At 42.4% G+C, this 24,242-nt stretch overlaps 1 protein-coding gene and 1 non-coding gene across 2 annotated transcripts in view; one reads left to right on the top strand and one right to left on the bottom strand.

Moving 5' to 3' along the window:
* Positions 1-7,468: 7,468 nt before the first annotated feature.
* Positions 7,469-24,242, top strand: part of TBX20 (T-box transcription factor 20) — an 81,836-nt gene continuing 65,062 nt past the window's right edge. Inside the window, exons 1-5 of the mRNA XM_007957057.1 lie at positions 7,469-7,595; positions 11,365-11,623; positions 13,888-14,052; positions 17,640-17,748; positions 22,204-22,362. Coding sequence (XP_007955248.1) covers positions 7,469-7,595; positions 11,365-11,623; positions 13,888-14,052; positions 17,640-17,748; positions 22,204-22,362 — 819 coding nt within the window. The remainder of the gene's footprint in view (positions 7,596-11,364; positions 11,624-13,887; positions 14,053-17,639; positions 17,749-22,203; positions 22,363-24,242) is intronic.
* On the bottom strand, positions 16,418-16,524 carry LOC122151776. The gene has a single exon (XR_006164263.1). It is a non-coding gene; the product is annotated as a U6 spliceosomal RNA (small nuclear RNA).

Below are 24,242 nucleotides of genomic sequence, written 5' to 3'. Positions count from 1 at the left end.
GTTGAAATCGGGTCTCTCGTACAGACATCCTTGATCGGATCTAATGTCTATCATCCTCAATTCGAAAGGGAGGATTTTGCCAAGTTCCAGCCTTAGCCAGAAGTTAACACTTGTGAAGTATTTTCCCTTTACACAGACCTTGCTTCATTGACTCTTCACAACCTCCTTGATGTAGGTATTATCAGTAACTACATTTTACAGATGAGGAAATGGTCAACACCTCCCACGCCAAGCCAGTGTTCTGGTGCTGACACCAACACCTTCCTCTATGGGGGCTTTTTATTAAAGTTGCTTGTTTTGTCTTAGTTTATTTCACATTAAGACAATAAGCCCCTACATCCTAAGAGTTCTGCTAACTAAATGTTGGGTAGAAGGGATGTAAGATGCAGCCAGATGTATGTTTTCCATATTATATATATATATATATATATATAGAGAGAGAGAGAGAGAGAGAGAGAGAGAGAGAGAGAGAGAGAGACTTTGCACTTTTGAAGGGCAGGGGCTATATCTAAATTGTCCAACTCACTCACTGCCACCTACAACAAGCCAGTGACTGGCCCAGAATGAATGAAGTCTACATATAAGCTGAATTTCTACTACACTTTCTTCCCTCAAGACTTTACCACAATTCTGTTTCTTTTGTTTATGTTTATTATCTGTGTTTTTCACCACACTGTGAATTGCAGGAGGCAGGAATTTTAGAGTTCTGATCAATATGCTATTCCCAAAGCCTAGCACAATACCCAGCCCAGAATTTGGTAAGTGATATTTGGTAAGTGAACAAATATTCTGTATTTTTGTCTTTTATTAGAGGCATACATCTTTGTTCCATTCTATAATACATACTTCAAGTTGTCTGGAGCACGCTTGCATTTGGGAATAGACATCCAAGTGCTTCTGGGGATGTATTTTGCCTACTACAGGGACTAAGATGTTCTTTGATCAACAGCTTCTAGGGTGACTTGCAATAGTACCTGGTAGCAGGGATGTGGAGGGCTACACTTCCTGCCTGGGTCACTCCCACCTTGATTTTCCAAACCTCCTGACAAGAACGTGGATAGGTTGTCAACAAGAACAGCTGGCTCAGGCTTCTGAAGAGCGAAGGCAGGAAGTGACTGCAGGACTCATGGAGACGCTCCAGCAATCACCAAGGGAGAGTGTGCAAAACTGATTGGTGGGAGGCTGGATCTTCTTCCAAATTGCCACAATTGCTCTTAGTTTAATAGGGTAGCATCCCAAAAACTGGCGCTACTATTCGAGACAGCTGTGGTTGCTCTTGTCAGAAGTCGCCCCATTTCCTTTCGTGGGTTGTGGGTGTGGAGGAAGCGCGCCAGGGCCACCTGTAAGGCGCAGGCGTGCGTCGTTCCCACAGGCACCCACACGTCCACCCCAGCGCGTCTAAACACGGTCAACAGAACCTTCATTCCTAAGCAGCGATCCTGTCCTTTTCTCACTTTTCTTGCCATTAGGGGGGTTCCTTTTTGTTAGTCCAGTGCGCCCCCCAAGGCCCAGTAGGAGCCATGCTTTTAAAGCTAGAGATTTGCCTTGAAGTCCCCTCCCCCCCAACTTTGCAGCTTATTTTCAGCGTGATTTCGAAGCAAATAGTTAACTTTCCTGACAGGTTGGGGCTAGGGTGAGAGCCCAATAGTTAAGGAGGCGCAAAAAAAACCTCTAAAATAACAAAAATAATATTTTCATGTAGTAATTAAAAAAATAAAAACTCATGCAAAAAAATTCCATGATGTACCAAAATATGTAAAATTTAAATAATGGCCGGATCCCTCAGCGTACTGGAGTTTGGAAGAGGGCCATTGGGAAGGTGGCGGGAAAGCAGGGTTGGAGAAGAAAGGCGGGAACACGCGTGGAGGAGAAACAGGAGGAGGTGGAGAAGGAAAAGGAAGAGAGAAAGGAGGCGTGAGAAGAAGAGTAAATTTGGGGTTATGTGACCCCAGGACCAGAAAACTCTTTTTTTTTTTTTTTTTGCCGTTATTGGGATCAATCAAGTTGCGAATTTTTCACCCAACTGTAGTGAGCCGGCTCTTCCCCGGTCACAAGTAGGCCTGGCGCACCTAGGGCCGGGTCCATGCAATCGCCAGCTCATAGGGGACGAGCCGGGAAGCAAGTGGCGGCCGGGAAAGAACGGGAAAGTCGCTAACCTGAGAGACGTCTTGTGAGGAGCCTCGGAGGCCTCCGCGCAGGACCTCTGCCCTCAGGAGCGAGGAGAGGAGTCTGCGAGCCTAGGCGAGGTGTGGTGATGCTGGGTGGAGGAAGAGACCAGGGGTCGGAACGCGGGGCACCCTTAGAGGTTCCACCCCGGCACCCGTAGCCGGGCAGCGGAGCCTGAGCGCGCCTCAGCTGGGAGTATGAGGCCCGGCCGGCCGTTAAAAGTCGCAGTCACTGCGGACTGAGGCCTGAAGGGCCCTTCCCTTCACCCCCCTAGGACCACAAGACATTCTTTTCTTTCCTTGCTCCCACAAGGTCCAGGACAGGGGTGTAAGAGCCCGGGCCGTACGCGCACACACGCCACCCCGGGGACCTCAGATGAAAGGCACCAGCCTTTCCCTCCAACAACTGGATCTCTGGTTTGCCCTTAGAGCGGGAACTGGGTGAAGGCGCGGGGATCGACCCGGAACAAGCGCCTCCAGGGGCGCCTCCCGGAGGCCTGGACTTTGAGAACGTTCTTGGGGGTTGGCCTAGCAGGGGTCTGTTCTCGGGATCACCTGGGTTCGAAAAAACTTAACCCGCTTTTCAGGCGACGCCAAGTCTCCTCCAAGCAAAGACGCAGCTCAGTGAAACCGAGGCCGCATCGCGCGCTCCCTGCCCGGCACGGGAGCGCGCGCTGATCTCGGCGCGCCCCTGGGATGCGCCGCAGCCGCCTCCCAGGGGTTGTGGCCGCCCCTCCCCACATGACTTGGGGGAGCCTTTCTTGTTGGGTAAACCGAATTTAAGAATCTGAAGGCACCTAGGCCAGTTGCTGTTCCTTTTAAAGTCTACCAAAAAGAGCGTGAGAGAAGATGGGGACGAGATTTCGAGCCGCGCTCTGCAGTTAACCCAGGCAGTCTGGGAAGCCGCCCCTGTGGTGAGAAGCGTGTCTTTTCTCCACTTCTCTCTGGTTGCTACTCCGGCCGCACCTCCTGCGGTCCGCGGGCAGTGAAGGGTGAGGGAAAGGACTCCGCGCCCTTAGTATCTGTCTGCGGGTAGTCGGGCGAGATCAGCCGGGAACCGATCTGGATGCCAGTAGCTAAGGGTTCTGCGTTAGCGTTAAGCAAAGGGATCATTGACCAAAAGCAGGAAACCGATTGTTTTCCAGACGGTAGTCAGAAACGTGTAACATTTTAGTCCCGGGAGCTACCGTGGGAATTTGGAAGCAAGTCATGTATAAGGACACATATCTTCCAGTCTTCCTATAATCAAACTCTGTGTTATCTAATTCGGAAGTATCATCAAAATTGCATTCCTAAAGTCTACATTTTAACGGGATGGAAATAATGGTCCAATACCACCATGTGACCCAATCCTTTGCATACATTCCGAAACTACGCAGTTAATTCTAGATGAGCACCCGAGATGTATGTCTCGGCAGTCTTGAAAGTCCAGTTCAGTGATTGTGTACCATAAATTCTGTACTTGTGTTTGTACCTATGTTGGACTAGCTAGTATGTGCTGGACACTTTAAGAATATTATCGCATTAATCCACAGAGTCATTATTATTGGTCCCATTTTAGTAGATGATGAAACTGAGGCTTTGAGGAAAACAAACAAATAAAAAACACTGCCATCAAATCGATTCGGACAAAACGACCCTATAGGACAAAGTACAACTACCCTCATAGGATTTCCAAGGCTATAAATCTTTTCGGAAGCAGACTACCTCATCTTTATCCCACTGAGCAACTGGTAGGTTCGAACTGTGGATTTTTTGGCTATCAAACGAATGCTTTCCCCTTTAAGCCACCACACCAGAGCTCCTTGAGGTTTTGAGCATTTAGGTAATTTGCGCAAAATCTCCAGGCTTCTGTGTACTAAAGTCAGGATTCAAAGCTTTCTTCTCCAAGTCCAACGCACTGTCCACTCTTGAAAGCAATTCCTGCCCTCCAGTTATCAGCCTGAGAAAGGCCTGAAGGGATGTGCTCGCGTTGTTCCAACCACTTTGGTGCCTTTACCGGTTAATCCACGCTAACACCGGGGGTTTAAAGGGACCCTCAGAACTCCGCGCTCTCGCTTCGGTAGGCTTCTGGATCGCCCTTTGACAGCATTTCTCTGCGAAGTACCCGGTCCCCATTTTTATAGCACCATATTGATTTGCAAAGACAATAAATCTAAGAGGAAAGACAGTGGCCCCCGATAATGATGTTGTAGCCTACGTTTTACTGCTGTGGTTTCAACACCAAGAAGATGCATAGCTTGTTAGGGATCCCCAAACGACTCACCTTTTGCGCCCGGTTGTTTTAAAGGGTCTTCCAATTGCTCTGCTTGGCCGCTTCCCTCCGCGCGCGCTCAGCTTTTCTTGCTTCCTGTTTCACCCTTAATCCGATGAATAGGTCTCCCTGCCCACAAGAGACCCACAACCGGGCTCAGAACGTGTGGGCACTTGGAAAAGGGGATGGAAATTGATTTGGGGGCAATTTAGCCTTTCTCTTGCTTTCTCACTTTTTCTGAAGATGTCCCTCTCATGGGTTATTCAAAATTCAAATCTGCACCATTAAGATAATCAAGATACATCTTTTCCTGTGTGGCAGTACGATGACAAGGTTTTCTATTTTGTTTTTAAATTGAGGTATAATTCCATGGCAAGATTCTGAAAATTAAACCAGAACAAGACAGTGATACCCTGCTGAAGCATATATCAAGGTGGAGACTAACCTTGACTCCTGCCCCACCCTCCACCTATCCCCCCAAAAAACCCACACCTCTTGGCAGAAATCTTTAGAGGTCAAAACCTAAACGTTTGAGACCAGAGAGAAACCGGGGCGTGCCATACATCCCAAAATAAGGAAATGCTATTGTTACACTGACAAGGTGTGTTTGTATATATGTATTCAGGATGGGGGACTTTAATAATGAAGGGCCTGATTTGCCCCAAAACAAAAAAGGATAAAAGATTCGAGAATAGAAACTGATTCTTAAAATACATCCATAGTCTTGCTACGGTTTAATCTGAAAGGCGCTCCCAGCAGGCGTTACCTCTACTACCCATCGCCTTCAACAGTCGCAGCTTCAGGGCCAGGGTGTGCACATGGACATGGCCTGGAATGCTGATCCTACATTTCTGTCTGCTTCTAGCCCGCCACGTGGCCTGAAGAGAGGAATGAGGTGCTCAGCCATGAGGGACCCGGTTTTCTATCTATAGCAAATGCAGTTGAGTTAGAGTACAGGTGTAAACTCCTTTTAGCTCCCAAAGTCTGTTTTACGAATCTCCCAAAACATTTATGCACTTTACACTTCGAGGTTCATATCAGAATATGTTTCTTGGTCACTTTTATGCAGCACCTTGTTAAAAACTATTGACACGCTATGACAAAAAGCCCAAACCCAATCTCATTGCTCTCCCGTAGATTGCGACTCATAGCGACAATGTAAGACAGAGTAGTACTGTCCCTCCCACATGGTTTTCAAAGCTATAAACCTTTAGGCAAGCAGACTGCCACATCTTTCTCCTATCAAGCAGGTGGTGGGTCCCAACCACCAACTTTTCAGTTACTAGTGGGCGTTAACACTGAGCCAACTGGGCTCCTACACGATGCAAAACGGTCATAAATCATAACTCTCCCAGATGTCATCATTTTGCTTACATAAGTGTTCTTAGCAGCTGTTTTGACTTTTAATTTTTTTCTGTACGTTTATTTCAGGAACTAGAGGGGGATAAAAGTGAAGGAAGAAAAGGTTGGTGGGAAATGGGGACTTCCCCCCACACACACACCCCAGACCTACCAAGAGGCTCCTAATCGCCAGACCGACTGGTTGGAAAGGAGCGCAAATATTTACATGTACAGCTTGAATGTGTGTGTCAGTCTGAGTTTACACCGCTCCAAGTGAAGCGGATTACCCTGCGAATTCGGAGAATTTGAGTTATTCAGGCTCAACCAGGCCAACAGGGCTCCTTTCCTAAAGTCTTGGGACGTCTTGGTCGCAGCCGAGTTTGCGAAGGCATCCTGGGCTCTGTGAGAAGCGCCAATAGTCGCGAGGTCCCAGCCAAGTGCCGCGCCCCGACACCGCTTCCTGTCCCTCGACTTCTCTTCTGCCGCAGTCTCACTTTCCAGAGTCTTTCTCTGGAGTAGGAACTTCAGAAGAAACGCGTTTCGGTGCGCTACAGAAGCTGTGGTTCTAAGAGCAGCACTCTTGTCAAATGCTGACAGTTCTCACCGAGAGTATCCTTCGCAGGGCTGCGCCCTTCCACCCCACAGACGTTTACATGGCTAGACAAATAGCTTTCGGTGCCCAGTGAGCGCAGGGACCCAGTCTTACGGGCGCCTCGCGTATGGGACCAATCTAGTAGCCCAGGACCTGGCTTATGGGAGTGGCTATGTGGCACGGGTTTCCCCTCTTCTTAGCGCTTCCCAACTTTCTTTTGGAACTTTGAGAGCGGGTAAGAAAAAGAAGGTAGGAAACAAGAAATCTCGAAGCTTCCTTTAGTCTAGCTTCCCACGCCCGGGATCCCCTGTTTTAGGCTGCGCGAAAGGTCCCCTTTCCAGACAGCGCGCACCGCCACGCGCCCCAGGACTATGAGACCAGGAGAGAGGCTTCCACGACACTGTACCGGCATGTAACACCGGTGTAGCTGAGCATCCCTCAGCTCCCGCACGGTCGCGGCGCGAGGCCACGCGGGCGCCGCGCCCCCGGCGCGCCCTCCGGGGTCCAGCCCGGGGCCCCGCCCCCGGCGGCAGAATCAGGAAGCGGTGACGTGGAGCAGTTCTGACTGGCTGCGGGCCGCCGGCATCGCTGCGGCCAGCAAATTAAGGCGCAGGGATGCAGGCGCCCGGGCGCAGTGTCCTCAGTGCTGCTCCCGGCTCTGCAGCCCCCTGGCAGCGGCGCTCGGCGGGTGGCCACTTCCTGGCTGCCTAGGCCGCTCAGGCTGTCCCCAGCGGGAAAGGGGGTAAACACGCAAGAGGGGGTGCTTTGGGACCCCTGGCCTTTGCGCAGTTGATGCTGGTCTCCGGCTTCGAGTGGCCGAGACTCTCGTACAATCGGGTGTCCCGGGCTTGCGCGTGTAGTTGAGCCCGGGTTGTTTCTCTCACTTGCTCTCGGGTTAAGTCCGAAGTCTCTGAGCCTCTGGAGTCTTGCGGTCGGAGCAAGGAAAGACCAGTGTGGAGCTCTTGGGAGGTTGGAGCTGACGCAACTGGAGTCCCTGGGTCCGCTGTGACCGGACTTGGGAACTCTGCGCTGTGTTTCGGGTCTTTGTCTCCCTTGGGGAATCTGGACGGCAGCTCGGCAGGCCCAGTCCCTGGCCAGGAGCCTGCGTTGGGGGCCATGGAGTTCACCGCATCTTCCAAGCCTCAACTCTCCTCCCGGGCCAACGCCTTCTCCATCGCCGCGCTCATGTCGAGTGGCGGCTCCAAGGAGAAAGAAGTCACGGAAAACACCATCAAACCCCTGGGTAAGTCGGAGTGCTTAGCTGTCCGCGGAAGGCACGAGCGATGTGTGTATGTGAATATTGAGCGTCCGTCTGTCGCCTAGCCGCGGGAAGCTCGCGAGGGTGGCGGCTTGAGTAGCCCCGTTTCCTTGGGCCGGGCAGCGACGGATCCTCCGGGGATCAGTCGAGGGATGGGAGATTTATCTTTTGGGCCCAAGTTTTCTCTGGAGGTTTCTGTTTTTTCACAGTCTGTTATACATCTCATTTTGGGAGCTCTCCCCACTAATTTGTTTAGAATTCTTAACATCGAGTGGGACATATGTACGTATATGTGTATGGAACGCTAATTCCTTAGCCCAGGGATGAATAATAATGAAAGGCCTTTTAAAACTCAGTAAGATATACCGGGAGTGTAATAACTGCTTATGCGTTTGAAATCAAGAAGATTCTAAGAGACTTCACACACACACACACACACACACACACACACACACACAATCCGTTTAAATTTTACTTTCCCCTGAACTTGATGAGACTAAACAGAGTGAGCGCCTTAAAACCACTGTCAACTGTTGGGGAATAAACCAGTTCGCCTCCCACGAATCATTTTCGTCACAGAAGCTCCAGGCTTATCAGTAAGACATCGTTTTATAACTGCCATCATTTTCAGTTGAGATTGGCAAAAACATTAACCAGTAACCATTTTCCAAATTCCTCGACTTTTAGTTACACTGTTTATTTAACAACTTTTACCATTTATAGAAGAGTAAAAGGAGAATTGAGATTATGTTCCCCTCGGCGCAAATGAATTGTGTGGGAAAGAAACGTCCGGAGATAAGTTTTTTGTTTTTTTTTTAATATCCCTTCACAGATGAAGCAGAAAGAAGTATTTTGTTTAAAAGGAAATATTTTCAACATTGCCTTGTGGGACCCCAGGTAGTAAATACTACAGCGCCTGGTCATCTGATAAACCTAAACCTATGGAAAACAGCACATTTTAAAGTTAAAGTAATTTTTTTTTCAATCCTCTCTAATTTATTCCTTCCTTCACTTTATCTTGCCCAATGTATTAAATACATCCAAAATAATAATGATAATAGTAAGAAAATAGGGGGTATGTTCAAAGAGAATAGAGAACTAAAATCCCCGTAGCAAACTGAAACAAGGGGAAAACAAAACAAAACAAAAAGCTACTGAAAGCCTAATGTCAAAAAATCTTTGCAAGGTTTTCATTCCCTTCCCCTGGTTCTTCCAGCTTGTTGTTGTTATGTGCCTTCCAGTCGGACCAACTCCTAGTGACCCTTCCTTGGGTTTCCAAGGCAGTATCACTATGCCCCATCTTCTTTCCGAGGAGTGGCTGGTGGGTTTGAACCACCAGCCTTCTGGTTAGCAGTCAAGTGCCTTAGGCACTACGCCACCAGAGCTCCCTCTTCCAGTTTATCCCATCTAAATCTAAACCTGCCAAAACACTGAAATAATAATCAAATTAACCCCAATTGTTTAGAAAGAACTACCAATTTCAAAATTAAATTTGAGAGACTTTCCAATATTATTCATCCTTTTTAGGGGCCACTGAATTCTTCATGAAGATTCTCATTTCAGTTTAGTATCTAGCAGAATACCTCAGTTTTAAATTCCCTACAGAAGTACGGGTAGCAGATTGGAAAAGATTGCAGCTTCACTGTCATTTCATCGTTGTTTCCTTCACTGTTTGTTTTCCTGAGAGCCGCTTTCTTTTACATTCTAAACTATAAAGCAGTTGCCAGCTCTTAGCACCCCCCCACACACACATCAAAATCTGCTCTGCACTTTTGAGAGGGGTTCTGGAAAAACTAGCAGGCATTCTTGTCCCTAACACAGTTAAACAGGCAACCAAAGACTACAGCAAGAGAAGCACCTAAAAGTTCTGTTCAGAGAGAATGTGGTAACTTAAAACACTAGGAAGATATTGAAGCAAACTGTATGGTGAGGGCCCACAGTGCCAAAAGAGTGCCCATTTAAGTGTACTAATTCTGTTTTTAAAAATCATCTCACACCCCTAGAGCAATTTGTCATTTTCTTTCTCTTCTGCTTCCCATCCCTGAGAACCTGATCAGTCCTGGCTTGGGGAGCTTACATTTTTCCACAGTTGGGCAATAAAATTTTAAAGGCCACTTCATAATTTTTTATAAAGATAGCATACAAAATGTGTTACTGACAATATTAGTAGAAAATAAGATGTTGCCACGACCTTGTTCCCTTTCTTTTAATTTTAAAAAAAAGGATAAGAAAGTAAATTTGATTTAGTTATAATTAAAAACATTTCTATGAGCTGTATCATCATTGTAAGAGAAGAAAAGGTAAAAATTCAACAGGTTTTTTGCTTTCTCTATTTGTTGCTTGCTTACCCCCTGTCAAGGAGAAGTATGGGGAATAACAAAACACTTTATATTATATATGTATCTATGTATGTGTGTGTGTATATATACATACACACACACATATATACCATATCACATATCACACAGGGAGTTCTGGTGGTGTAGTGCCAAAGGCAGTTGACTACTAACCAGAAGGCTGGTGGTTCAAACCCACCAGCCACTCCTTGGAAGAAAGGTTTGGCAATCTACTTCCTCAGTAATACCACCTCGGAAACCCAAGGAGGGGTTGCTGTGAGTTGGATCCAACTTGATGGTAGTGAATTTGATTTTTTTTTTTTTTTTGTATATGTGTCACATATATATATGTGTATATCATATATCTGTATATGTGTACACACATATATTTAGAGCTTTGAGAGCATAGAGTTGTTTGGAGATCAGCTTCTCATTGCAGATTCAAGTAGTTTCTTTTTTAAGGGGTGGAGATAATTGGGACAATTACAAAAGTTCCCCTGTATTCCATCAAAGTGACTGGTGTAGTCCCAGGCCCTTATCAGCTGTGGAGGAGAATGTTTGGTTCCAACCTGATGGTGGATGGCAAAGCAATCTTCCCATTTTATTAATACTCTGCTAGCCTCTCTGAGCTTGAGGCTTTCTTTCAATTCCAGGACCTTTTTTTGGGGAGAGGGGAAATAAACACATATCACCCCTCAAACAATTGTTTGAAGCCTGTTCCCAAAACTGCTCAGAGAGCCTGTTCCTGTGAGTCAGCATGCTGTATGCTGGAGTCTTCCCTAAGATCTCATGTTGGGAGGAATATTATAAAATGCTCTTATCTGACTCTCCTCTAAGTACCTAGGAAACTAAGGGCCAGCCAGAGCAGTGAGGTTACTGAAGTTTTACCACATCCCGTTTCTTCCCTTTCCCTGCTCCCCTTTCATGCTATCTTTTGGAGAGAAGGCTTGAAGCCGGAAATTCCTCTCAAAGTGAGGAACTCTTCACTCCCTGGGTCTCCTAATTGTCAAATGGGTAGAACTTCTCATAAACTGTGAAGTCTAGAATTTGGGAGGGATAACAGGAGGAAGCATTGAACTTAATGCTTCCCCTGAACTTAATGCTTCCCCATCACCATCTTTCCTTTTCTCCACTGCTCACATTTTGATCCCCCAAAGTAGGTTTCAGTACTCATGGTAACAAGTCCTGGCTCCAGAATGCACTCACTTGGTTCAGCAAGCATGCAGTAAGCATGTCACACCATGGAAAGTGCAGGCATGTTCTGTATAATAATGGATCCTCTCTGCTGTCTAGAAGTTTCTCAGGTTAACTTCGTAAAAACTCAAATCCAGATGCCTGTTTCAGTTGTGCTGTTCTCCTTCCTGAATATTTCCTTGCTTGACAGTGTCAGCTGCCATTCTCCATTCTCTTTGTCACAGAGCAATTTGTGGAAAAGTCCTCCTGTGCCCAGCCCCTGGGTGAACTGACCAGCCTGGATGCCCATGGAGAGTTTAGTGGTGGTGGCACTGGTGGCAGCAGCCCCTCCTCCTCTTCTCTGTGCACTGAGCCATTGATACCTACCACACCTATCATGCCCAGCGAGGAAATGGCCAAAATTGCCTGCAGCCTGGAGACCAAGGAGCTTTGGGACAAATTCCATGAGCTGGGCACAGAGATGATCATCACCAAGTCGGGCAGGTAGCTGGGCCTGGGCAGGTTGGGATTGGGAGACAGGGTGGAGCCCAGGGTGGTGTGCCTGTAGGAATCGAAACATGCAAGTCATGGAGCATAGAAAGGAAGCTCTACTCTAGAGATGGCTTCTTTCCTGTAACTTGTCTTTGGAAGGAGCTGCTGAGAAGGATGTTGTTTGCACTTGCCCCATCTGGCCAGGAGAGCATGCCCTGGTTTTGAAAAGAAGGCTGCAGGGATTGTGCTCTACTTGGGAGGATGCAGTCTCTGTTCTCTTCAATGTGGGGATTTTGGAGGTGCAGGGATGAGATCTGGAGGGAGGAGGGAATTGGCTCCCAGGGTTCACGGAAGGCATTGGAGACTGGACCAGGTACCCAGGGGGGGGTGCTGTTGTTGGTAGGTGCCATCAAGTCAGTTCCAACTCATGGTGACCCTGTGTATAACAGAAGAATATGCTGCCTAGTCCTGCGCCATCCTCACAATCATTGCTATGTCTGGGCCCACTGTTGCAGCCACTGGGTCAGTCCATCTTGTTAAGGGTCTTCCTCTTTGTCATGGACCCTCTGTTTACCAAGTATAATGTCCTTCTCCAGAGGGTCCCTCCTAATAATATATCCAATGTGTGTGGGATGAAGTCTAGCCATCCTTGTTTCTAAGGAGCATTCTGGTTGTAATTCTTCCAAGACAGATTTGTTAATTCTTCTGGCATTCAATGGCATTCATTATTGTTTGCCAACATTGTAATTCAAATGTATCAATTCTTCTTTGGTCTTCCTTACTCATTGTCCAGCTTTCACGTGCATATGAGGCAATTGAAAATACTGTGCTTGGGTCAGGTACACCTTGCCCGTAAGGTGATATCTTTACTTTTTAACACTTTAAAGAGGTCTTTTGGCAGCAGATTTTTCCAGTGCAATATGTCATTTGATTGCTTGACTGCTGCTTCTATGGGTGTTGATTATGGATCCAAGTAAATTCTATATTTTCTGTGTTTGTCATGATACTCCGTATTGGTCCTGTTGTGAGGATTTTTGTTTTCTTCATGTTGAAGTGTAATCCATACTGAAGGCTGTATTGTTTGATCTTCATCAGTGTTTCAAGTCTTCTTTGCTTTTCTCAAGCAAGGTTGTATTATCTGTATATCACAGGCTGTTAATGAATCTTTCTCCATTCCTAATTCTGCATTCTTCTTCAGATAGTCCAGCTTCTTGGATAATTTCCTCAGCACACGGAGTGAATACGTGTGGTGAAAGGATAACACTAATGTATACCTTTCTTGATTTTAAACCTTGCAGTATTCCCTAGTTCTATGCAATCAACTGCCTCTTGGTCTATGCAGAGGGTCTTCATGAGTGCAATTAATTATTCTGAAATTCCCATTCTTTGCAATGTTATCCATGATATGCTATGATCCACATAGTCAAATGCCTTTGCACAGTTGATAAAACACAGCTGTACATCTTTGTAGTTTTCTCTGCCTTCAGCCAAGATCCATCTGACATCCGCAATCATAGCCCTCATTCTACATCCTCTTCTGTATCTGGCTTGAATTGCTGGCATTTCCCTGTCGATATACTACCGCAACTGTTTTTGAATTATCTTCAGCAAAATTTTGTTTCTGTGTAAGGGGGTATAGTTTCCCATTTTATTTGCCTCAATTTGCAGAAGCCACTAGCTCCTATTGAATAGTGAAATAAAACTCTAGGCAGAAGAATGAAATTTGAAACAAGACACTTCACAGGGAGGAGTGCAGTCTTGGTGGCTTTCAGGATGATGGGCAGAGATAGAGCAGGCAGGAAGCCACTGAGGTAGGGCAGCTCCCATTGCCTGGCCTGCATGTGGCTTTGGAAGTCTGTGGCTTGCAGAATCTGGTGTCTCCAGATTGGGACCCTGGGAAATACCCACAAGGTTTTCTGAAGCCCGACTGGTAAACCTTACTTCTCTAAGTTCTCTTCTGGGGTGCTAATGGACTGTTAGACTTTGGGCCTCCGGACCTACTGTGCTTGCTAATGAAAACGTATAGGATTTCCCCTAAGCGTAGACCTTCAGATGTTTACAAAAACTTCTCATTAAGCAAGGTAGAGTGGCACTTAAAATGATTTAGGCTTGGGAGAAGGTTGGATATCTCTGTATTCACATATTTGTGGCTTTACAGGAGCAAAGGGGACTGGATGTCAGGAGAGAGAGGGAAGTGGGACCTTTTTCTTCCTTTCCTGCTTCTACTCATTAGCTAGTGTGAGGTTGTGCCTATTCTTTTTGTCTCCCTGTGTCAGGAGGATGTTTCCAACCATCCGGGTGTCGTTTTCGGGAGTGGATCCTGAGGCGAAGTACATAGTCTTGATGGACATCGTGCCCGTGGACAACAAGAGGTACCGCTACGCCTACCACAGGTCCTCCTGGCTGGTGGCCGGCAAAGCCGATCCTCCTCTGCCTGCCAGGTTTGTGATGGGGGTGGGGGAGCTATTACTCTGTAGTGAAATTTAACCCTGTGAGCAGGATGTCTCTGCCTGGTTGTTTGCATTTAAAGCAGGTCTGTTTTTAAAGCAGCAGGCTCTGCTGAGAGAGCTTTCCAAGCCTGGGCTTCTCAGGATTAGCAGTATAAAATATACATTCATCTCTGAGAGATACAGTTTGCTCATAGACAAAACAATTCCTGTACTTTTCTTTCTTCATGATTTATTTCAAAGCTTTCCTAAAATTTTAATTCCAGTATCTATTAGACACCAAAACTTGTTTGCTATGACTACCATCATTTCTAGTTGGCAACTTCAAACCACTGATAACATGCTTCCCCTCAAATCCTTTTTAGATGAGTGCATTATAGAAAAGTGATTGCTTATACTAAATATTTATTAACAATGTGAGCTATATTAGCACACTATAAATAGTAAAATTTGGTTGTTTTTGACTAGTAAAGGGTTCAGAGATTTCAAGTAAGAAGAGCAAACTCTTTTTTCTTTTTATCCTTCATAATAAGTCTAGTGGATGAATGTAATTCATCAGGTTAATATTCTTTTGTATGAAACACAGTCGTATATACTCATTTAATATATCAGGGATCAAATATGTCTGTTTTTGTGGCATTCATTCCAATAATGTTTTCCCAGGAGTACCCCTGTTAAAACACACACACACATACAAGCAAACCTTCCTTATTGCTACTTTCTCCAGTCAGCATTCTGGGGGTGGGGGTGAGGTGGTTCAGGTGGAACATTGAGTTTAATTAGTAGTTGATCATATTATTGAGCTTACGGTAAGCTGAGTATACTAGAGAAGAGAGTAAAAGCAGGTTCTCAGTGTTCTCCATTCTCACAAAAGACTGAAAAGAACGTCTTGCTGACCCTTCCAAATCAGTGTATTAAATAACAGGACTAAGAAATTTTTTAAAACTGCTACTTATTTTAAAAAAGAAATTATCAGTTTATGATAGACCTTAAATAGAATTAGTATTCTGTACTTACTACTATGAAATATCTGATTTTCCATGAATAGAAAAATATTTGCAATATTACTTTGAACCAGAAAGAGGAGAGAATTTGAGCAGATTCCTAACAATTTTTACAAACAACTCCCCCCCCCTTTTTTTTTTATTTCACCAAGCCTTTCCTCTAAGAAGTTAATCGTTCTTATTTAACATACATTTTCTTCCTATCTGAAGGTATGGGGAGCTGATGCAGGCCAGCAGGACTTTGGAATATGACATGCCTTGTTTATGTTACTAATCTGTTCTGGTTGGAGAAGTAGACCTCGTACTAATACACTATCTCAACTGAAGCATGTTTAAGCTATTGCTGGAATTTTAAGTCCTGGGGACTTGAGAGAGGAGGGGCTTCCCGTATGCTCTTTCATTCATCCTAGGTCAGCTTATTTATATTGATATTAGATAAAAATGTTTAGTGTATTTTGGGATAGAAATATGCTAGATGATTTAAACAACTACTATTTTTTATGATCATTAAAAGAAATAGTTTGCTGTATTTTCTAGCTATGTAAGGGAAAAAAGATAAGGAAGTTGGGAGGTTTTTTGTTCTGGTGTTGGAAATTCCTTGAGTTTCTAGGTCTTTGAAGCATTTTTACTTTAGACCAAAGTTCGTTGGTCACTTGGTACTAATCAAAAGAAATACTGCTTGACAGTATCTTTCTGTTATAGAAGTGGGCAAGATATGCATGATCTAAAATAATATTACATTTCCCTATGAGGAATTTCTTTTTTTAAGTCATAAATAAGTTAATCTTTCTGTTCATGTGATTACATATGGTGAATATAATATTTAAAGAGGGAATATTTCATCAGCTTCTATGGCTTTAAATATTTTTGGAACTTTTTGGGGGTAGTTGGGATGCAGTGCTTGTCAGTCAAACAACTACATCTATAAAGTTATCTAGCTTTAAAGGGATGACACGTGAAAAGCTATTATGGTTGTTATAAAAAAAATACTTTAATTGAAAGCACTCACACTCCTTCTAAAAACTATCAAAGAGACAGACAAACCCTTAAGCCTTTTAAGTTCTTCTGTAGGTCTCTCAAGAATTTTTAGTGCTGTCAGCCTTTTTTGTGCTATGCTTCTTGTGGGCTTTGTGAATTTTAGCATATGTGTCCAATTCTATTCTTAGTCCTCTGTGTGACAAACTGTAGCATGGAATTATTGTCCTTTAAAAGGAATATTGCAAGGAAAAGTTTTGAGAATTTTTTTTTTCTTTGCTGTTTTGGTTCCTCCCAACCCCAACCAAAATATTTTGTCTAATTATACAAAATTTAGATATCAATAGCCTATTACATAGGTGAAGGACTTTTTTTTTTTAAAAAATATGGAACGCTTCACGAATTTGCGTGTCATCCTTGCGCAGGGGCCATGCTAATCTTCTCTGTATCGTTCCAATTTTAGTATATGTGCTGCCGAAGCGAGCACAGGTGAAGGACTTTTGTCTTCCCACTCATTAGTTCTGTAATCTCTCACTGAGTTCAGAAAAATTTACGTAGAGAAGATATCAGAATTGGGATTCAGAGTGAATTGTGTTCAAAGTGATTATTACAGGTAGAATAAATCTGCATTTAACACCAAGTGAGGAAATAATTGCCTTACATATAGCAGTTGCTCAATAAATGATGAATTGATTTTTTCCATCAACTTTTTTTTTTTTTCCTTAACTTACAAAACACAAAAACAAACTCATTACCATCGAGTTGACTGTGACTCACAGCAACCCCTCCTTGGGTTTCCAAGTCAGTATCTCTATGGAAGTAGATTGCCCAATCTTCTTCTGAGAAGTGGCTGGTGGTTTGAACCTCCAGCCTTCTGGTTAGCAGTCAAATGCCTTAGGCACTCTACCACCAGAGCTCCCTTACAAATAAATAAATAATTTAGAATTCACTCAGCTAGTTTTCATTTTCATTCATTGAACACTTAACATAGATGATGATGAAAGTTAGCATTATTTAAGGTTTCAGGAGGAGCAAGAGATTTTGAACTCTGATCTGTAGACTATAAAAACATTCCTATGTCACTGTATTAAAATTACTGCCTTGTATTTTTAAGGAGCATAAACTTTAAACTGAGTCACCTTTAAGTTTAAATAAATGGTTTCTCAAAAATTGTTTTCTCTTTTAATTCTTTACTTCTTCATTGAATTCTTTAGTAATACTTACTAAGAGCACTTATTAAGTAAGTAGTATAACCTAGTCTACAACAATAAAGTTTTATATTTGATTAAAATGTAGCTGACTCAATAGATGAAAAAGCAGAACTGCTTTTAGAAATATGAAAAATGGCTTGCTCAACAGGAAACAGAAAATTGATTTTAGATCATTTATTTATTTATAGATCACTGATGCACAAAGAAATCCATTTAGATGTGTTGGCATTATTTTAGTATTGCTGTATTAATAAATTTGAAATATATAGTACAAATAAAATGTATCACCTATATGAGATTTATGTGTCCCTCTAGAACCACAACATTTTATCTCCACAGAGAACAGATATTTTACAAATGTCTCAATAGAATTTTCTCATGATTTTCTTAGGCTCTATGTGCATCCAGATTCTCCTTTCACGGGTGAGCAGCTACTCAAGCAGATGGTATCTTTTGAAAAAGTGAAGCTCACCAACAATGAACTGGATCAACATGGCCATGTAAGTTCTGTGTCTTGGACTATGCAAGTTCCCCTGAGTGGAAAGGTCAGGTCACACGACGCTCTCTCCTGATTCCTTACCTCCTTTTTTCTCTCCTGCTCCATCTCCTTGCCATTCTATGAGAACCCTTCATAGATATTAACTGCTGTTGTCCAGAGGTGATTTACAGGGATACCTTGTTCCATTTCTATGCAAGAGGGTTCTGGAAGTTCAGTACTGTGGATTTCCTCAGACTTCTATCACTACCTTATCATCTACACACCAACTAAATAAAGGAAATTTGCATTTTGTAGGCTACTGCAACCTGTCGTTGGTTAAACATCTAATCTCCATCAGTGGTATATCAAATAACACATCATGAGGGTTTCCTAATGTGTCTTCTATAGAACACATTTGTGTGAGATGCAGTTGATCAAAAGAACTTTCTGAACATATAACTTAGGAAAGTGTTGTTTACTCATTATAATATATTCCATTTGTGGAGAGATTCATGAATTGAAAACATTGTGAAGTCCTGCAGTTCAAAACAATTTGATTTTATGTCACTAAGGAGCTCATCAAAGTGTAGAAAAAGAAATTAGGAGCCCGTGCTCTTACCAATAGTTAATAGAGCCAAAAGCCATTGACACAGGCTCTTACACATTTGATAAGATTCTTTATTAAGACAATGTCTATGTTACTATCCCATGTTCTTAAATAGAGATTTGCATGAAAGTAAGTTTAGATTTTATGCTACAAAAATGTTAGCCTCTCTAGAAAAACTTGCATACTTACTTTTTTTATTATGATAAAAAATATTTATAATTTGAATTTGCCATGAAATGTGCCATTTTAGTCCTTTTATGTGTATAGTTCAGTTGCATTACTTATATTCAAGATGTTGTGTAACCATTACCAGTATTTCTTTGCAAAACAGTTTCATTTTGCATACATCTTTTTGATGAAGAGAATACTGTTTCTTATTTGCCTTGATTACCAGGATTACCAGAAAGCACATGGATATTTCCTACTTGCATTCTTTGGCTTTCCGAGCCTGTAAATCTTTATGGCAGTAGATTGCCCATCTTCCTTCCATGGAGCAGCTAGTGGGTTTGAACTGCTGACCTTTTGGTTAGCAGCCAGATGCCTTCTCCACTACACTAGTAGAGTTCCTTACCCCCACCTTGGTTTAGATATTCTGATAAAATTATTCTTTCTCTTACTCCCTTTATTATGACTCCTTTTACTTAAGGTTTTAGTTTTTATTGGATCTGTGCAATTTAGAGGAACTGTTTCAAAATCTTTTTCCAAAATCTTTCTCAAAGTACACAATAAATCAGAGAATTCTAGATTCAGTTTCAAATGGTTGAGTTGGACCTCTAACCAAATAAATCACTTCAGGCCATGCCACCATCCATTGCTCACAGGGGGCCTTATTTATCATGACCAAGTCATGGGTAATCAGATTAACTCATGACTGGGCTGGTGGCACCATTGGGGTCTGGGAAGTAGGTTAACAGGCTTCTGTTATTTTATGTATTGGAAAAGATAATTGACCTTATCTTTACAGATTTCAGCATAATTGCCCTTCCATTTATTTATTTTTAAAGATGTTTCCATCGACAGATTTTTTTTTTCAGGTTACAATTTATGAGGTATCAGAGTGGTGTTTTCTATAGGTCAGTGATCATTCTTAACATCTTTTGTATTAAACTTTCTTATGCTCTAGTGCAATCTTTGCAGGGAGAAAAGGATTTCTTTTATGATTCTGGTATTTTCTATAAGTGAAGTTTTCAAAAGAATTGGTTGGATCATTCCAGAAAGATTTGGATTTATTTTGAGATCAGCTGTCCAGAATTGAAATGTTTTTCTTTTACAATCAGCTTCATGGGTGGGAAAAGAAGTCAACTGGATTTCAGGAGCTCTGCAGTATTCAGTTGGATTGTGCCAAGACAAGCTGTTTCATCTTAGATGGTTGCTACTATCTATTTTAGCTTAAACTTTTATGATTTAATATAACCCTTTGCCACCAGAATTAGTGTGATCTGAAAACTACAAGGAAAGGTTTTTAAATCCTGCACTGTTCAGTCAGTTTATTTCAGTCAGTCCTGAAGAAGCCCCTTGTAAAGATACATTTTGATTTTTGTAACAGGAAAGTGTCTTATTGCTAGGAATTAATTTCTTAAAGGAAGCAGAGCCCATATTCCTATGTTCTGTAGCCCCCTGAGGATTTGAGCAGAGTCAGGAGCCAGGGGATCTGAGACTCAGTCTGGGGTCTAGGTTTGCCAATGCCGGTTTTCTAAGGAAATTTACCTTAGGGGTAGTTAAACCAAAAACCAAACTCACTGCTGTCAAGTTGGTTCCGACTCACAGCGACCCATCCTTGGGTTTCTGAGGCGGTATCTCTACAGAAGTAGATTGCTCAGTCTTCCTTCCAAGGAGTGGCTGGTGGGTTTGAACTGCCAGCTTCTGGTTATCAGTCAAATGCTTTAGGCACTACACCACCAGAGCTCCCAGAGGTAGTTAAGGAGGGCACTTATTTAAAACTTAGAGTCTTCTCCCACTTTAGGGGTTGTGCATGTGAGAGAGACATTTGAAAATTCTGTCTCCTTACTAAGGAGTTCTGGTGGTGCTGTGCCTAAGGCATTTGACTGCTCACCAGAAGGTTGGCAGTTCAAGCCCACCATATGACTTGGAAACCCAATGGTGGTTGCCATGTGTTGGAATTGACTTGATGGCAGTGGTGGTTGGTAGATATCTCTTTAGTAGACTACCTAACAAATGTTTAGGTGTTTTCTTAAATCAATATTAGGAAGCAAATATTTGCTTTTATCACTTCAAGTTTGTGATTGAGCAGAAAAATATCTTGTACTCCTTGGAACAAAGGGATTATACAAAAAGATGATATTATTTATATTTTAAATTTATTTCATTCATTTGAAGCTCTCATTTATTTCAGTTATTCCTGTTCGTGTTTGAGATCATAAAAAGGTGCTTTCTTTAAAATGCAATTCTGATTGCATTTTAAAATCCTGATAATGACCTGTAACTTTAAATTGGCTTACGTCTCAGCACATAGAGAAGCTGATTATATTTATTCCAGTGACTAGTATTTAACTCTGCTAAAGCCAAACATCAAAAATACTCATCCACCACACCCATGCTAGATAATAAGGCAAAGAAGGGAACAATTGTAATATTAGTGACAGCAACAAACACTCGATGCAATCGTTCCTGCCATAGATGTTTATTAAATGCCTCTGCAGAGGAAGGCTCTCTACTAGGTCCTTGGGGTGAACCCAGGAAAGATTTAGATAGCTGTCTGAATGGCAGAGGGGAAAATGTGGAAAGCCTTTTGCATATGAAAGTGAATTTTGTTGCTTGGATTTCATAATGGCAAATACTCATACTTCATTTAAATGATACATGAAAAATACTACCTCATGGCTGCCTTGTTAAGCAGGGTATGTTTATTTATAATTTCTAAATATTTGGCAACTTTTATTGGCCACAGAATTGAAGATGACCATCACTATTATTCACGTTTAGTTTTATAACAATAAGTTAGGAATGAATGAAGCTGTCAGAAATAATCATCATGATCATGATAATAATAAAGTTCACATTTACTGAGTACTCACTATTTGCTGGAGTCCCTGGGTTGTGCAAACAATTGAACACTCAACTACTGACCAAAAGGGTGGCAGTTCAAACTCACCCAGAAGTGCCTCAGAAGAAAGCCCTGCAGATCTGCTTCCAAAAGGTCACAGCCATTGAAAACCCTGTGAAGCATGCTTCTACTCTGCAGCAGGAGTCAGAATCAACTTGACGACAACGGATTTTTGGTTTTTAACTATTTGCTATGTGGGTCACAAAAGTTACATCATCTGATCCTTACTACAGCCCTACCAGAGTAAATAGCCTTCCTGAATGAGGTTATTTCCCCCCGCCCCATAAACAACAATCTGCCTCCTAGATTATATAATACTTTATTTTAGAAAAGTTAGATATGCATCCTTTGGTCTAACCAGGCTAATAAACAGAAAATATTTTTAAAGACTTAATTAAAACAAATACAACTTATCCTCCAGTGGTTTTTCCTCCATCATTTTGAAAGTGACACTTGAACCAACCTGTCTGCAGTTGTTTTGGTCAGTTGTGGCTCTCAGTGATGACTGCAGTATCTTGTGAAAATGGCCATAAGAATGGAAAAAATAGATCCTCATCTTAAAATTGAATTTGAAACTAAACTTATGGTTCTATCTTTGTCTAATTTTTGGCCTGTTTAGTGGTTACATATGTTGTTGTTGTTGTTGTTATGTGCCGTCGAGTCAGACCTGACTCATAGCGACCCCTCCTTGGGTTTCCGAGGCAGTATCACTACGGAAGTAGATTGCCCCATCTTCCTTCCGAAGTGGTTACATATAAGTGTTTAAAATTATTTGAAATTCAATACTTCCTACCTCTTTGTTGTAGATAATTTTGAACTCAATGCATAAGTACCAGCCTCGGGTACATATCATTAAGAAGAAAGACCACACTGCCTCATTGCTCAATCTGAAGTCTGAAGAATTTAGAACATTCATCTTTCCAGAGACAGTTTTTACGGCAGTCACTGCCTACCAGAATCAACTGGTGAGTATATGATAAGGATATAGGAGCTTCTTGCATTTCCTTGAGGAGAAAGGATAACCTAGTACTCAGCAGGGAAGTTCACCTGGGAGAGAGCTATTCAGTCACAGCCTAAATAACAGTGTGTCAAGTGGACACAGCTCAAGGTGTCAGCTCAAGGTTATGACGGTCTGTGTTATACCATCTTTTCCAGAATGTATACATTCCTGACCTGGTTGTTCACTGCCTACTCCTTCACCTCACCCTCCCATACACAATCCACTTTCTAGAATTCTCTTTTCTGGAGTATTTTCTGCTTTCTTTTCTTCTTCCAGGTAGAGCCTCATAATGTACATAACCATATACTCTTAGCTTCATAAAATTGAGAAGTTCAATTTTCTTGCTAAATTGAACATGTGTATTCCAGCCAATTGCTGAAACTGCTGATCTTTTAGATATTTTGTGATGCTTGTTCAGCTTTAATGAACGGTGAGATAATTCTGATAAAATGGTTTTAAATGTCTCTGAAGGACAGTAAGCTGCCTAAGCAGTTTATTATATCTAATTTATAATACTGAGTTTATAGTTTTCAAATATGCACATGGTATTTAAAATGTATGTATTTCTTTATCCACATCCAATATTTGTTTATCAAGGGCATAACAAATGCTAGGTGCTGTTGTTGTTGTTGTTGTTATGTGCCGTCGAGTCAAACCTGACTCATAGCGACCCCTCCTTGGGTTTCCGAGGCAGTATCACTACGGAAGTAGGATTGCCCAACCTTCCTTCCGAGGAGTGGCTGGTGGGTTTGAACCGCCAGCTGTCTGGTTAGCAGGCAAGTGTCTTAGCCACTATGCTACCAGAGCTCCCCTAGGTGCTGTTAGACACCTGCTAATACATTTTCTTTTTTCCTCATCAGCAAACCCATTGGACAATTTGTAGATATATAGAAATAAACTCAGATGCATTGATCTATTGAAACCAACATTTCTATTTAATTTATTTGAGGGAACATGGAATGCAGATATCATAGGCTCAGAAAAGATTCCTGAAATATTAATTTTGTATTAGATTTATAGCTTTCATAATGTGATATTAGACAGACACTACTTCAAGAAACTCTGTTATAGTTGGGAATGAAATGAAATCTTGTCATGTGGAAACTTCATTACTTTTATCAGAATTCTTTGTAAAGAGAATCAAAGAGAAGAATAAGTAAATTTTTTTTTAGTGAAAATTACATAGAATAAAATTAAACAAAGCTTCTAAGTATAATTTCTTAGATTTGGTTTAATAAGTGAAGGAAGAAACCTGAATAAATGTTGGCAGGGCCTCTCATCTCACAGTCCATTGGAATAGAAGGTTGTCATTTACATCATCATAATAGGTAACATTTGAGTGCTGACTATGTGCTGTGCAGCACTGGAAGTGCACTACCTTATTTAATCTATAATGGGTATTATTTTTACTCTTTTTCTGCATTTTACAGTTGGAAAAATTGAGACAGATAGTTTAATAACTTGCCTAAGGTGGGCTTGCTGCTCCCATCCTAAATTTCAACCTAAGCAATCAGGGTAAGAGTTCAGTGTTGCTAACCGCTAAGCTACACCTGTCTGGTGTGTCCAAGAAAGTAGAGTATTATATATATATCCTCTCAGCTTTTGACTCCTGTGTACTCTGCAACATTCTTCATAGAGGATTTCAACTCTTTATATTCATTTATTATTCAACAAATGCTACTGCTTACCTGCTGGGTGCAGGCACTGCTCACACAGCACAGCAACAAGTATAACATGATGGTAACCATGCTGAGCTGGAGGCTGGCTTATCTACCAGCACTATCTGTATCTAACATAAGCCACATACTTTGATTATTTTATGTCATTGTTTTCCCCCACTCAGCT

The sequence above is a fragment of the Orycteropus afer genome, unplaced genomic scaffold (genome assembly GCF_000298275.1).
Source record: "Orycteropus afer afer isolate SDZICR_OR568_19922 unplaced genomic scaffold, OryAfe1.0 scaffold00699, whole genome shotgun sequence".
Classification (NCBI taxonomy): Eukaryota; Metazoa; Chordata; class Mammalia; order Tubulidentata; family Orycteropodidae; genus Orycteropus; species Orycteropus afer.
The sequence above is the reverse complement of the archived record's forward strand: the minus strand, read 5'-3'. Positions and strand labels throughout refer to the sequence as shown.